The sequence below is a fragment of the Tamandua tetradactyla genome, chromosome 19 (genome assembly GCF_023851605.1).
Source record: "Tamandua tetradactyla isolate mTamTet1 chromosome 19, mTamTet1.pri, whole genome shotgun sequence".
Lineage (NCBI taxonomy): Eukaryota > Metazoa > Chordata > Mammalia > Pilosa > Myrmecophagidae > Tamandua > Tamandua tetradactyla.
The window spans coordinates 2,115,483-2,131,662 of record NC_135345.1 but is presented as its reverse complement, the minus strand read 5'-3'; the positions used below and the strand labels follow the sequence as shown (position 1 = coordinate 2,131,662).

General features: G+C 48.6%; 1 protein-coding gene across 1 annotated transcript in view; it reads left to right on the top strand.

The window, feature by feature from the left end:
• ZFYVE28 (zinc finger FYVE-type containing 28) overlaps positions 1–16,180 on the top strand; it is an 82,578-nt gene that overhangs the window by 45,923 nt on the left and 20,475 nt on the right. Inside the window, exon 8 of the mRNA XM_077136239.1 lies at positions 2,586–3,596. Within this exon, the coding sequence (XP_076992354.1) occupies positions 2,586–3,596 (1,011 nt within the window). The remainder of the gene's footprint in view (positions 1–2,585; positions 3,597–16,180) is intronic.

Here is a 16,180-nt window from a genome sequence, read left to right as displayed (position 1 = left end):
CAGGTTGCAGGTGTAAGTGTGAAAAGTGAAACGATACCACTTTCAGAGGAAATCATCAAGGAGAACATCTTTGTGATCTTGGAGTAGGCCAGGATTTGTTTAATAGGACACAAAAGCACCAACATAAAGAGAAATGTGATATATCGAGCCTTATGAAAACTTCTGTTCATCAAAAGACATCATAAAGAGAGCAAAAAAGCAGGCCACAGATTTGTATGATCCATACAGATGTATCCAACGAAGGATTCACGTCCAAGATAGTTAAAGAACTCCTGTCAGTCAGTGAGGAAAAAGTGGACAACCCAATAAAAATGGGCAAAAGACTTGAACAGGTACTTCATAACAGAGGGCACCGCGGGGCCAGGAAGCTTAGGAACTGGTGCTCAGCTTCGCTAGGTGTTAGCTGGAGCAACTTAGAGGCACAATGAGAGACTGTCGCATACTCAGCAGAAAGGGTAGCAGGAAAGGAGCCCAGTGTGGTGAGGGCGTTGGGCCACCAGGACCCTGAAACCCTGCAGGTGGCAGCTGGTACCGCGGACTCAGCAGCTCCACTCGGCGCGGTGCACGGAGGAAACGCAGGCGCACCCCAGGGCCGGACTGCACGGGGGGACGGGGCTGGAGCAGGAGGGATAAGTGACAGTGGGAGACTGGATGGCCAAGAGAGTGGACGCACTTTACAATGGGCTTCCTTGAGAAGGAGGGCTGGAAAACGGGGCTGCTGGAGGGAAGGAAAACCAAAAACACCCTGGGTTTTGTCTGGCACCTCACACCGACATGACAGTGCCAAAGAAACCTGACCCCAAAGCGTGCAGGCAGCAGCACCTCCGGGGAAGGATTGGGGCAGGCAGAACTATCCCTCCGTTGAGAAGATAGGTGGGGGGTGATGAGAGGCCAGACCAGAAGGGCATGCAAGAGCCTCTGGGCCCCTGCTTTGTTTATTGGTGTCTGTGCTGGTTTGAAAGTGCTGTGTACCCCAGCAAAGCCATGTTTTAATCCTGATCCAATCTTGCAGGGGCAGCCATTTTTTAAAATCCTGACTCAATACTGTACGTTGGAAACTTTTGATTCAGTTATCTCCACGGAGAGGTGACACTCCGAATTGTGGGTGTTAACTATTGATTAGAGGGAGATGTGACTCCACCCATTCCAGATGGGTCTTGATTAGTTCACTGGAATCCTTTAAAAGAACAGATATTTTGGAAAGAGTCAGAAAGGACAGAACGGACGGAAACTTCAGAGCAGAGCTGACACCGATGCCAACGCATGGGGAACAGATACACAGATGTCTGGAGATGCGTGGAGCCCAGTAGATGTCGCCATGAGATGTTAAGCAAACCAGAACTTGGAGAGAGCCAAGAGAAGCCAAGAGATGAAAACCACCCTGGGGAAGCAAAGTGAGGAAGCCCCCAGGAATAGAGGCTAAAAGCAGCGGAGCACAGGGGCAAGGGACCAGCAAGGGACCAGTGTGTCTTCCCAGCTGACAGAGGTATTCCAGACCCATCAGCCTTCCTTGAATTAAGATATCTGTCCCCAGGTGCCTTAGCTTGGACGTTTTTATAGGCTTAGAACTGTAAACTTATAACTTATTAAATCCCCCCTTTTAAAGACCGTTTCAGTTCAGGTATATCACATTCTGGCAACTTGCAAACAAACATAGATTTTGGTACCAGAGAAGTGGAGTGCTGCTGCAGTTTGCAAAATACCAAACAGGTTGGAGCAGCTTTTTAAATGGCTGAAGGGAAGATTCTGGAAGAGTTGTGAGGAGCTTGATAGAGAAGGCCTAGAACTCTTTGAAGATACTATTGGTAGAAATGTGGACTCTAAAGATACCTTTGATGAGGCTCTAGTTAGAAATGAAGAATGTATCATTGCAAACGAACCCAGTCTGGGAGCGTCCAGCAGGTGGTTGTCGCGACCTGGGATGAGTGCGTCTCTTTGTATTTGCTCACTGCTGCACCAGGGAGCTCTGACTCAGCCTGAGCTGTTCCCAGGTGTGTCTCACCCTAGTCACTAAATTAACTTCATCTTCGGGTCTTGCTTCAATGCCTCTTCCTCCAAGAAGTCTCCCCAGACTAAGCTGGGTGAACTGCCTGGTCCTCCCCGGGGCCTGCCCCTCCCTGCACTGCAGTTGATGCTGTTGTAGTCCCATCCTGGTTTATCCAGCTGGGATGGGGCTGTGCAGGGCAGGGCTCCGGCCTGCCTGCTTCCCGGGCCCTAGGGCCCTGAGCCGGCTCGCCAATGGGGCCAGAACTCCTGTAGAACGAACCGGTGAAAGTGCAAATACTGACCATACTGACCAACGTATATTTTCTTCGCTTCTTAAAGATTTTATTAATGCAGTCAGTCCATCCCTGAGAACCAGACTTGTCTCGATTGAGAGAGAGGTCTCGTAATCCTTTTCATAAGAAAGAAACCAGGTGGGGGTGGCAGTGCCGTCAGCCGTGGCCCACCTTGGAGCAGGCTGCCCTGTGCCCGCTTTTCGGTGGAGGCGCCGTGGGGGGCTGACCTGGGGCTCTGCGGGAGCGCCCGTGGGGTGCGGGGCCGCTGCGGGCAGCTCACCCAGACCTTTGTCTTGGCCTCGGCAGGGACCTGCTGCAGACCCTCACGGCGGAGGAGCTGCACCGGCTGGAGCGCAGCCTCTGCGTCTCCCAGGACGGGGAGGCCCCTCTGCGGGCCGCCGTGCAGGTGCCCACCTTCCCCGCCGAGGAGCCCGCGGAGCCGGAGCCCGGGGCCGAGCTGGCCTGCTCCATGCAGTACGACGACCGGGAGCTGGAGCAGCTTGACCGCCTGGTGCACAGGGCCGGGGACGAGATGTCCTCCCTGCTGTCCCCGCCCAGCGCCGGCCCATCCCCCGCGCACAGGCCGCGGGCCGCGGACGGCGACGAGGAGGACAGGGTGTTCTGCATGGACGACGTGGAGGGGCCGGCGGAGGGGGCGCCCCTGGCCGGGGCGGACAGCGCGGTGGCCGATCCCCGGGACCCGGGGCAGGCGGCGGGGAGCGCAGGGGCTGGGGGCACGGGGAGCGGCGACGAGCCCGGGGCCGTCCCGCGGGGCCTGGACGGCTGGGAGGGGGCCGCGCCCAGCGCCGAGGCGGCCGAGAGGCTGGCGCATCGCACCGGCGGCATGAAGCTCTCGGCCACCGTCATCTTCAACCCCAAGGCGCCGGTGGCCGCCACCCCCCCGGAGGCCCCGGGCCCCCACACCGCCCCCACGAACCCCGGGGCCCCCCAGGAGCTGGCCCCCCCGGCTGCCACCTGCCTCCTGAACTCCTGCGTGTGCTGCGGGAGCTGCGGGGACGGCGGCGAGGAGGCCGCCGAGAGACTCCAGGGCAGCTGCGGCCCGGGGGAGCTGGGCCGCGTTGCACGGGCCAAAGCCGAGGCCGGCCACAAGGGCCACCAGGGCCACCAGGGCGTGGGGTGCGGGCCGGCCCCGGGGGCGCTGTCGGCAGGGGAGCCCTGGGCCGCGCCGGAGCCGCGGGACCCGCCTCCGCCCACGTGCCCGGACCGCGCGTCGGGCCCGCAGAAGGAGCCCAGGGCCCGGGAGCCGGACGGCGGGAGCCCCGCAGAGGCCAGTGGGGAGCAGCGGCCCGGCCCCAGGTGAGAGGCGTGTTCCGGGTGCGCGGGGCTGGCCCCGGCGGGGCGGGGGCTGGGGAGGCGGCCGCGGGGTGCAGAGCGGGGGTGGGGGGAGGGGGTGCCAGGCCCCCAGGCAGATGGCGTGTGCTCGGCGGCTCTTGGGGACTGGGAGCACAGCTCCAGGTCTCCCCCTCTTCTGTCCTTGTGTGGCCACTTCTGGGTGGCTGGAGGTCTCTTCTCCCTGCTGGTCTGAGATTTCCAGCCTAGCACCCAGCTGACCCTCGGGGTGCTTGTCTCCTACGCTTTCCCCTCCTCTTCTCTCTTGCTCCCTCCTTCCCTATCCATCCCCACCCCCTGGGAAGGGCAGGGAGAGGATGGTCTATGGGCTGAGGGTGGGGGAAGGGACGTTGCTGGGACTTGAGGGCTGCGGGCAGGGGGCTGTGGTGCTGTGGGACCACTGTGCAGGTGCACTTCCTTCAGCTTGAGGCTGCCCTCTCCCGCCCCCCAACCAGCCAGCCTCCCTCTCCCCAGCCCACCCTCATGGTAGATCTGAGAAGGCCCCCTCACTGCACTCCATGCCCCGGCGTCCCCCCAGGGACCCTCCTGTGCCTCCCCCTGGCTGCGGTGAGGCCTGGGGGTGGAGAAAGGGCAGGAGGGGCCCTGCAGCTGGAGAAGGTGCCCTTGGAGCTGGGCATGGGGGGGTGGGGGTACATGAGAACTTGGTTCAAGCCAGGGGGAGTGGGGCTGGGTGCTGAGAGGGGGTCTCCAAGCAGGGAGGTGTTTTCTGGGTGCACAGTGGAGCCCCTTGGGGGATCTTGGCACAGTGGGTGCCTCACGCCAGCAGGGATGTTGGGGGGTGGGGGCCACGGGGTCTAGGGGCAGCTCTGTGGCATGGCGTCATGGACACGGCCTGGCCTTGGGGTCACCTGCCCCTCTCATCTGCTGTTGGGAGCCCCAGATGAGCTTCCCGGGCCACCACCCATTCATCCCTGAAGGTGGGGTGTCTCGCCAGCCTCGGGGCTGCGTGGGGACCCGGGAGAGCCTCTGACCCCATGCTAATGGGTGCTGTGCTGTCACCCGGAACCCCACGTAGACGCTGAGACCCTCCTGGGGCCACCCTTAGTGAAGAGCCTCATCGGAGGGTCCTGCTCACGGGCAGCCTCTGAGCAGGTTCTCTGGGGTTCACACAGCTCCAAAGCCCCCCACGCGCCTGGCGTCCTTTAGCGGGCCCCTCGTCCCTGCTGCCCTACGACATGGTGGACATGAGGGTCTGTGACTGTGATAACGCAGATACCGTGCAGTGGGCTGCTGTGGGGAGACCACGGGGCAGCGCTCGCCCACGGGGACGTCAGTCTGTCCGTTCTTTTGTGATGCTGCTAGGCCGCTGGGGGTCTCTGGCATTGCCGGGGCTTGCTGGGTCTGGCTCTAGCATCCCCGCTTGTGTTTGGCTTCTTGAAAAAGAAACGTGTCCTTGTCTCACGCTTCATTATCCTGAGCTGAAGTTTGCAGGAGAAAGGCAGGACCAGTTTTTAATTTTTTCCACTGGTTTACGAGTTTTCAAGATCAGGAGTCGGGGCCTAGCGCTTGCTAAGAGAGACGGAGTGAGCTTTGTTTTGCATGGAGGGGCTGAGGTGCCCGCCGTCCCCCAGCCCGCCGCACCTGCGACGCTGACAGCTTCCCGCCGCGTGGCAGGGCCAGGCGTCCTGCCAGCAGCTCTCCCTGGGCAGCCGGCCCCATGGGTGAAGGCAGAGCCTGGGCAGCTGTCTCATTTCACTAGGTCAGCGAGAGCCGCTGGAGCCTTTCAGAGAACAGAGCTAGGAAGTGCTGTTGCCTTGTTTTTGTTTTTTTAAGGCTAAATACTTCATGCATCGCTCATGCTGCTACCCATTAGATTGCAGGAGACGCGGTTTTTATTTAACCTCGTCCATCTTTTACCCAAGTCTTTTTCCCCATGAAGTCCCTCTCCTCGATGACTCCTACATATTACTTATTTGCTTTATCCCATGACTCACGAAAGTCTAGAGTCCCACACTGCCGGGAAGACAATTCAAGGTGGGTGTTTTCCTTCCTGACAATGTGATTGTTTATTTGGAAAACCCCAGAAAATAAACAAAGTCTTACAAATAATGCCAACTGATCAAAATGGTTAGTTAGTCATTTACTATACAAAAATCCTGTTGCTTTTTAAAAAATGAGATCGAATGCACATACCATAAAATCCACCTTTTTAAGGTATACAACTTAGTCGGCTCTGGTATATTCACGAGATTGTGCAACCATCATCATGATTTAATTCCAGAATATTTTGATCACCCCCAGAAGCAACAGAGGCTCAGCAGGGGTCATTTCCCCCCCTGCCCCCACCGCCAGCTCTCTGTCTCCATGCATTTGCCAAATCTGGACATTTCACAGGAATGGAATACAGGCAGTGTCTGTCCACCCACCTCTGGCTTATTTCTCTCACCATGAGGTCCTCAGGGTTCATGCTTGTTGTCACTCGTTCCAGTGCCTCACTTCCTCTTTTGTTGTTGTTGTTGGATGGGTGGGCCACATTTTGTTTATCCCTTCACAGGAGATGGGCCTGTGCTTATCTCCACCCTTTGGCTCCCGTGAATAATCCTGCTTGGACAGCCATGGACAGGTCTCGGTGTGGACGCCTGTCTGCAGTTCTCCTGGCTATTGGCCTGGGAGTGAAATTGGTAGGTCATGTCATAACTTGAGGTTTAACTTTTTTTTTTTTATTAATTAAAGAAAAAAGAAATTAACACAACATTTAGAAATCATTCCATTCTACATATGCAATCAGTAATTCTTAACATCATCACATAGATGCATGATCATCATTTCTTAGTATATTTGCATCGATTTAGGAAAAGAACTAGCAAAACAACAGAAAAAGATATAGAATGTTAATATAGAGAAAAAAATAAAAATAATAATAATAGTAAAAAAAAGGAAAAAGAAAAAAAAGACACAAACAAACAAACAGACAAACAAAAAAAAAAACCCTATAGCTCAGATGCAGCTTCATTCAGTGTTTTAACATGATTACTTTACAATTAGGTCTTATTGTGCTGTCCATTTCTGAGTTTTTCTATCTAGTCCTGTTGCACAGTCTGTATCCCTTCAGCTCCAATTACCCATTATCTTACCCTGTTTCTAACTCCTGCTGGACTCTGTTATCAATGACATATTCCAAGTTTATTCTCGAATGTCGGTTCACATCAGTGGGACCATACAGTATTTGTCCTTTAGTTTTTGGCTGGACTCACTCAGCATAATGTTCTCTAGGTCCATCCATGTTATTACATGCTTCATAAGTTTATCCTGTCTTAAAGCTGCATAGTATTCCATCATATGTATATACCACAGTTTGTTTAGCCACTCGTCTGTTGATGGACATTTTGGCTGTTTCCATCTCTTTGCAATTGTAAATAACACTGCTATAAACATTGGTGTGCAAATGTCCGTTTGTGTCTTTGCCCTTAAGTCCTTTGAGTAGATACCTAGCAATGGTATTGCTGGGTCGTATGGCAATTCTATATTCAGTTTTTTGAGGAACCGCCCAACTGCCTTCCACAGTGGTTGCACCATTTGATATTCCCACCAACAGTGGATAAGTGTGCCTCTTTCTCCGCATCCTCTCCAGCACTTGTCATTTTCTGTTTTGTTGATAATGGCCATTCTGGTGGGTGTGAGATGATATCTCATTGTGGTTTTGATTTGCATTTCTCTAATGGCCAGGGACATTGAGCATCTCTTCATGTGCCTTTTGGCCATTTGTATTTCCTCTTCTGAGAGGTGTCTGTTCAAGTCTTTTTCCCATTTTGTAATTGGGTTGGCTGTCTTTTTGTTGTTGAGTTGAACAATCTCTTTATAAATTCTGGATACTAGACCTTTATCTGATATGTCGTTTCCAAATATTGTCTCCCATTGTGTAGGCTGTCTTTCTACTTTCTTGATGAAGTTCTTTGATGCACAAAAGTGTTTAATTTTGAGGAGCTCCCATTTATTTATTTCTTTCTTCAGTGCTCTTGCTTTAGGTTTAAGGTCCATAAAACTGCCTCCAATTGTAAGTTTCATAAGATATCTCCCTACATTTTCCTCTAACTGTTTTATGGTCTTAGACCTAATCTTTAGATCTTTGATCCATTTTGAGTTAACTTTTCTATAGGGTGTGAGATACGGGTCTTCTTTCATTCTTTTGCATATGGATATCCAGTTCTCTAGGCATGATCTATTGAAGAGACTGCTCTGTCCCAGGTGAGTTGGCTTGACTGCCTTATCAAAGATCACATGTCCATAGATGAGAGGGTCTATATCTGAGCACTCTATTTGATTCCATTGGTCGATATATCTATCTTTATGCCAATACCATGCTGTTTTGACCACTGTGGCTTCATAATATGCCTTAAAGTCCGGCAGCATGAGACCTCCAGCTTCGTTTTTTTTCCTCAAGATGTTTTTAGCAATTCAGGGCACCCTGCCCTTCCAGATAAATTTGCTTATTGGTTTTTCTATTTCTGAGAAATAAGTTGTTGGGATTTTGATTGGTATTGCATTGAATCTGTAGATCAATTTAGGTAGGATTGACATCTTAACTATATTTAGTCTTCCAATCCATGAACACGGTATGCCCGTCCATCTATTTAGGTCTTCTGTGATTTCTTTTAACAGTTTTTTGTAGTTTTCTTTATATAGATTTTTTGTCTCTTTAGTTAAATTTATTCCTAGGTATTTTATTCTTTTAGTTGCAACTGTAAATGGGATTCGTTTCTTGATTTCCCCCTCAGCTTGTTCATTACAGTGTATAGAAATGCTACAGATTTTTGAATGTTGATCTTGTAACCTGCTACTTTGCTGTACTCATTTATTAACTCTAGTAGTTTTGTTGTGGATTTTTCCGGGTTTTCGACGTATAGTATCATATCGTCTGCAAACAGTGATAGTTTTACTTCTTCCTTTCCAATTTTGATGCCTTGTATTTCTTTTTCTTGTCTAATTGCTCTGGCTAGAACCTCCAACACGATGTTGAATAGCAGTGGTGATAGTGGACATCCTTGTCTTGTTCCTGATCTTAGGGGGAAAGTTTTCAGTTTTTCCCCATTGAGGATGATATTAGCTGTGGATTTTTCATATATTCCCTTTATCATTTTAAGGAAGTTCCCTTGTATTCCTATCCTTTGAAGTGTTTTCACCCGGAAAGGATGTTGAATATTGTCAAATGCCTTCTCTGCATCAATTGAGATGATCATGTGATTTTTCTACTTTGATTTGTTGATATGGTGTATTACATTAATTGATTTTCTTATGTTGAACCATCCTTGCATACCTGGGATGAATCCTACTTGGTCATGATGTATAATTCGTTTAATGTGTTGTTGGATACGATTTGCTAGAATTTTGTTGAGGATTTTTGCATCTGTATTCATTAGAGAGATTGGTCTGTAGTTTTCTTTTTTTGTAATATCTTTGCCTGGTTTTGCTATGAGGGTGATGTTGGCTTCATAGAATGAATTAGGTAGCTTTCCCTCCACTTCAATTTTTTTGAAGAGTTTGAGCAGGGTTGGTACTAATTCTTTCTGGAATATTTGGTAGAATTCACATGTGAAGCCGTCTAGTCCTGGACTTTTCTTTTTGGGAAGCTTTTGAATGACCAATTCAATTTCTTTACTTGTGATTGGTTTGTTGAGGTCATCTATTTCTTCTTGAGTCAAGGTTGGTTGTTCCTGCCTTTCTAGGAACTTGTCCATTTCATCTACATTGTTGTATTTATTAGCATAAAGTTGTTCATAGTATCCTGTTATTACCTCCTTTATTTCTGTGGGGCAGTGGTTATGTCTCCTCTTCCATTTCTGATCTTATTTATTTGCATCCGCTGTCTTCTTCTTTTTGTCAATCTTGCTAAGGGCCCATCAATCTTATTGATTTTCTCATAGAACCAACTTCTGGTTTTATTGATTTTCTCAATTGTTTTCATGTTCTCAATTTCATTTGTTTCTGCTCTAATCTTTGTTATTTCTTTCCTTTTGCTTGCTTTGGGGTTAGTTTGCTGTTCTTTCTCCAGTTCTTCCAAGTGGACAGTTAATTCCCGAATTTTTGCCCTTTCTTCTTTTTTGATATAGGCATTTAGGGCAATAAATTTCCCTCTTAGCACTGCCTTTGCTGCATCCCATAAGTTTTGATATGTTGTGTTTTAATTTTCATTTGCCTCGAGATATTTACTGATTTCTCTTGTAATTTCTTCCTTGACCCACTGATTGTTTAAGTGTGTGTTATTGAGTCTCCATGTATTTGTGAATTTTCTGGCACTCTGCCTGTTATTGATTTCCAACTCATTCCTTTATGATCTGAGAAGGTGTTGTGTATGATTTCAATCTTTTTAAATTTGTGGAGTCTTGCTTTGTAACCCAGCATATGGTCTATCTTTGAGAATGATCCATGAGCACTTGAGAAAAAGGTGTATCCTGCTGTTGTGGGGTGTAATGTCCTATAAATGTCTGTTAAGTCTAGCTCTGTTTCTTTGTAATATTCAAATTCTCTGTTTCTTTATTGATCCTGTCTAGACATTCTGTCCATTGATGAGAGTGGGGAATTGAAGTCTCCAACTATTATGTTAGGTGTGTGTATTTCACTTTTCAGTGTTTGCAGTGTTTGCCTCACATATTTTGGGGCATTCTCGCTCATTGCATAAATATTTATGATTGTTGTGTCTTCAGGTTGAATTGTTCCTTTTATTAGTAGATAGTATCCTTCTTTGTCTCTTTTAACTGTTTTACATTTGAAGTCTAATTTGTTGGATATTAGTATAGCTACTCCTGCTCTTTTCTGGTTGTTATTTGCATGAAATATCTTTTCCCAACCTTTCACTTTCAAGTGAAACTATGTTTATCTTTGAGTCTAAGATGTGTTTCCTGTAGACAGTATATAGAAGGATCCTGTTTTTTAATCCATTCTGCCAGTCTATGTCTTTTGATTGGGGAGTTCAGTCCATTAACATTTAATGTTATTACTGTTTGGGTAGTACTTTCCTCTACCATTTTGCCTTTTGTATTTTATATGTCATATCTAATTTTCCTTCTTTCTACACTCTTTTACACACCTCTCTCTTCTGTCTTTTTGTATCTGTCTCTAGTGCTCCCTTTAGTATTTCTTGCAGATCTGGTCTCTTGGTCACAAATTCTCTCAGTGACTTTTTGTCTGAAAATGTTTTAATTTCTCCCTCATTTTTGAAGGACAGTTTTGCTGGATATAGAAGTCTTGGTTGGCAGTTTTTCTCTTTCAGTAATTTAAATATATCATCCCACTGTCTTCTCACCTCCATGGTTTCTGCTGAGAAATCTACACATAGTCTTATTGGGTTTCCCTTGTATGTGATGGATTGCTTTTCTCTTGCTGCTTTCAAGATCCTCTCTTTCTCCTGACCTCTGACATTCTGACTAGTAAGTGTCTTGGAGAACGTCTATTTGGTCTATTCTCTTTGGGGTGCGCTGTACTTCTTGGATCTGTAATTTTAGGTCTTTCATAAGAGTTGGGAAATTTTCAGTGATAATTTCCTCCATTAGTTTTTCTCCTCCTTTTCCCTTCTCTTCTCCTTCCAGGACACCCATAATATGTGTATTTGTGTGCTTCATATTATCATTCAAATCCCTGAGTCCCTGCTCATAATTTCCATTCTTTTCCCTATAGTTTCTGTTTCTTTTGGATTTCAGATGTTCCATCCTCCAGTTCACTAATCCTAACCTCTGTCTCTTGAAATATACCATTGTAGGTTTTTCATTGTTTTTTTCATCTCTTCTACTGTGTCTTTCATTCCTATAAGTTCTGTGATTTGTTTTTTCAGACTTTCCATTTCTTGTTTTTGTTCATTCCTTGTCTTCTTCGTATCCTCCCTCAATTCATTGATTTGGTTTTTGATGAGGTTTTCCATTTCTGTTTGTATATTCTGAATTAATTGTTTCAGCTCCTGTATTTCATTTGAATTGTTGGTTTGTTCCTTTGACTGGGCCGTATCTTCAATTTTCCTGGTGTGATTTGTTATTTTTTGCTGGCGTCTTGACATTTAATTATGTTAATTAGTTTATTCTGGAGATTGCTTTCACTTCTCTTACCTAGGGTTTTCTTGCTAGATGAGTTTGTTGTCTATCTGTTCTTTGACCTTCAGTTCAGCTTTTTCTGGGCCTCTAGCTTAAGTTTTGTTTAACACAGGGTAATTTTTCAGTTCTTGTTTTCTAGTTTCTCATCCTGCTTGTAAGGTGCCTTTTCCCTCCCCATCCTTAGGAGGGTCTACATAGGTATTACAGACTCCAGCCGGGTTTTCCCAGACTAAACTGGCCTCCTATCTGGGGGAAGGAGTCACCTGTGTCAGTTTTCCTTGAGGGTGAGACCCAGCAGGTTGAAAGACTTTCCTGTGAAGTGTCTGGGCTCTGTGTTTCTTATCCTGCTCAGTATGTGGTGCTTGTCTGCCTGCGGGTCCCACCAGCAAAAGATGTTGTGGCTCCTTTAACTTTGGAAGGCTCTCCCTGGTGGGGGCATGGTGGATACAGAGGAGAGGTTGTAGGCTGGTTTTAATGGCTTCAAATTTCCAAGCCCTGGGGTCTGAGTTCCTTGATGGAGGGATTCCACCTGAGTTGGGCTTCACCTCCGTTTCGTCCTCTTTCCTCTTTTTCGGTTAGCCCAATAAGCCCCCTCCACCTTGATCCATTTTGCCTGAGCTGGGGGCCTATTTTTAGTAGTCAGAATTTGTTTATTATTGCCCCAATTGGTGTTTGGTTGGACTCAGTCCCTGCTACTGTTCGAGTGTCTTTCCTTTCCCTCCGGGAAGCCGCCTGTGGGGCAAGGGTGCTGGGCGCCGGCTGATGCGGCTTGGGGAACTCATGGTTCTGGAGACTCGCAGCTGGTCCAGCTGGTCCAGACTGGGGTACGCTGTGTGTCCAGTCACTATCATGGTTCCGGGAGCTGTTTTGTACTGTTTCTGGTTATTTAGTAGTTGTTCTGGAGGAGAAACTAAAACGCGCACATTGCTAAGCCGCCATCTTGCCTTCAGTCCTCCAGTGACTGCCTTTTAGATGTAAGTAAATTTCATAATAATGTAAAGCATTTGTATGGTTCCAACTCAGATCTACAAAACAAGATACACCATCCCCTTCCCCTTATCTCCACCCCCCTCCCCAAAAGGTAAGTTTCTTAAATTGTTAGGGTTCATCTTTCAATTTTTTAAAAAATATAAGCCAAGATGTCCGTGTATGTACATGGAGTTTCTCCTCCCGGTCCTAGTGAAGAGCTGCCCTGCGGAGGCACATCTTCTTGCTTCCTGCCCCTCAGCTCCGAGGCCCCTCCGCGGTAGCTTCTGGAGACTGTCCCCACCTCCCGTGCTGCGGCAGGGCGCGTTTCCAGGCCTTTGCTGTCGCTCATGCGCCTTTCTTGGGGACGGAGCCCTGGTCCCTCCGCACGCCCAAGAGTCCGAGGAGGACGCGGCTGTGGCCCAGGGGCGCAGGCCCGAGCTGGGAGAGGCCGGTGGCCAGATGCCTTCTCCAGCCGGTGGCCGAAGCCGTCTCACGGTCCCCGGCGGGAGGCTCCCCGGGCCCGGCCGCCCTCCGGCTCGCGGTGTCCAGATGCCCGCAGGCTCCCCGCCCCGGCCTCTTTCCCGCTCGGGCTCACGCGCGGGCCCTGCCCCCTCTCGCTCCAGCCTCCCGCGCAGCACAGAGCTGGGCCTCGACAGGGAGAGAAAACCCACAGGGCTGCGTAGGGGCGACCCCAAGGCGGGCAGCTCCAGGGAGCGTGGGGCACGCGGGGCGGGGGCGTGTCCGCTGCTGGGCGGGGGCGTGTCCGCTGCTGCACGGGGGCGGGGCCCGCTGGTCGCGCGTCGCTGGTTCTGGGTACCGACTGGACCCGGGCGCCCGGGGCAGGTGGAGTGAGGGGAGCGGACAGCTGGACATCTGCACCCGGGCAGGCTCCCGCGCGGGGGTCTTGGGGAGGTGCGCGGCCGGGAAGGGCACGTCAGACCCGCGGCCCGCCCTCTCCCCCTCCCCCTTTTCCCTCCCCTCTCTCCTACCCGTCCCCTTCTCCTCTCTCCCCATCCCGTTCCCAACGTCCTTTCCCACCTTTCTAGGGTCACAGGGACTTTTTTTTTTTTTTTAAATTTTAAAAATGCTTAGAAGTCGGGCGCAGCCCCCTTCCGGGCTTTCCTCTCCCGGGCAGCTGCTGAGACGACAAACTCGACACACCCCAAGCGCAGGTCCTGTCCTTTCTGCGCCTCTCGGTTGGAATGCCTTGCAGACCTTCTCCTCTCTTGAGAGAAAAGGGCATTCACTCTCTTTTTAACTTACCAACGTGGAACATCTTCTCTGCGGAAACTGAAAAACATGAAAGGAAATTTCACCTTCTGTTCCCGGAAAGTTAAAGCCCTTAGAAGGCGTGGCTTTAATCCCAGGGACAGCCCTGCCCGCTGCGCTCCCGCTGCAGTCGGCCCTTCGCCAGGGCACTGCGCAGCCGGCGCTCGCCTCCCTTGTGACTTATTGGCTCTGTCTTGCGTCGTTCCTTGACATTGGGTCCTGAGAAACAGAATTTCCACGTCAGAACACAAACTTGTTCACAGCTCTTGCAGCTTAGCTGTCAGATTGCTTTCCAGGGAAATACCAGTTTCCCCTCTGGGGGAGGACGGCTGGCCCGGCCCCTGGCCGGCTCTGGCAGCTCGGGCGCTTTCCCCGCTGCGTGGGCGCTTTGTGCTTTCCTTCGTCAGTACGTGGCCGTAAGTACTTCTTCACGCTTACTGCGTGGTTTCTCTGTTCACGTCCTTTGCCTATTTTCCTTTTAAAAAAATTTTTTTAAAAAGTTTTTTTATTGTGAAGTATAACATATATACACAGAAAATCATTTTCAAAACACATTTCAACAAGTAGCTACAGGACAGATTTCAGAGTTGGTGGGGGTTATAGTTCCACAGTTTCGGGTTTTTCCTTCTAGCTGCTGCAAGACACTGGAGACTAAAAATATCAGTATAGTGACTGAGCAGTCCTACTTGTTTGCTAAATCCTATCTTTTCCTTATAAATCCTCCCTCTCCTTTGACCCTTCTCCCAATCTATAGGGGTCTTTGAACTATGGCCATCCTAGTTTTTTCATATTGGAGGAGGCTGTTGATAATATAGGAGAGTGGGATACTGTAGGATAGAGGGATGTTCTGGAGAAGCTGGCCCCTTAAGCTTCAGGACTCTTCTGGCCTAGGAACCCTCTGGAGGTTGCAGGTTTCAGGAAAGTAATCCTAGTGCATGCAACCTTTGTGGAATCTTAGATCGAGCCCTGGGTGTTCCTTAGGTTGACAGGAATGGTGTTGGTTGGGGGTTGGCAAACCATGGCAATTAGCAGGATCGAACTGAATCTTGAATAAATATAGCCTCCAGAATAACCTCTTGACCTCATTTGATCTCTCTTGACCACTGATGCCTTATTTTATTACACTTCTTTTCCCTTTTTCTCTTTTTGTTCAGGAATGTGTTGTCAATCTCATGGTGCCAGGTTAGCCTCAACCCTGGGAGCCATGCCCCATGCTGTCAGGGAGATCAGCCCTGGATCCTGTGTAGTGGGGAAGGTGATGATTTTCCTTACAGAGTTGGGCTTAGAGAGAGAGAGGGGCCACGTTTGAGCAACAAAAGAGGTTTCCTTGAAGCAACCCTTAGGCATAATTATAGTTACTATTAGCTTATAAAGGGCAAGTCTCAAAATCAAGGGTTTGGCTTATTTTCTTGGGAGTCCCTAATGTTTGAGAGAGCACCTGGGGTTTCCTAGATGGAAAAATTTAATATTTCCATATTTTTCTCTAGTCCCTTGAGGGACTTTTTAAAAAATATATATTTTTATTGAGAACTCTTTATACACATACAGTCCATACGTGGTGTACAATCATTGACTCACAATATCATTACATAGTTTTGTATTCATTACCATGATCTTTTTTAGAACATTTGCATCACTCCAGAAAAAGAAACAAAAAAAAAAAGAAGAAACTCATATATCCCATACCCCTTAGTATTGACCATTAGTATTTCAATCTATGCAATTTATTTTACCCCTTATCCCTCCTATTATTAATTTATTTTATCTGTATTTTTTACTCATCTGTCCATATCCTGGATAAAAGGAGCATCAGACACAAAGTTTTAACAATCACACGGTCACATTGCAAAAGCTGTATCATTATACAGTTATCTTCAAGAATCAAGGCTACTGGAACACAGCTCTACAGTTTCAAGTACTTCCCTCCAGCCTCTCCAATATACCTTAAACTAAAAAGGGATATCTATGTAATGCATAAGAATAACCTCCAGGATAACTTCTCCACTCTGTCTGAAATCTCTCAACCACTGAGACTTTGTCTCATTTCTCTCTTCCCTATTTTGGTCAAGAAGGCTTTCTCAATCCTATGATGTAGGGTCCTGGCTCATTCCAGTTTTGTCCCACGTTGCCAGGGAGATTTACACCCCTGGGAGTCATGTCCCATGTTAGGGGAGGGCGGTGAGTTCACCTGCTAGGGTTGACTTAGAGAGAGAGGCCACATCTGAGCAACAAAAGGGGTCCTTTGGTCTACCAAGACTTTAATTATCAGCTCAC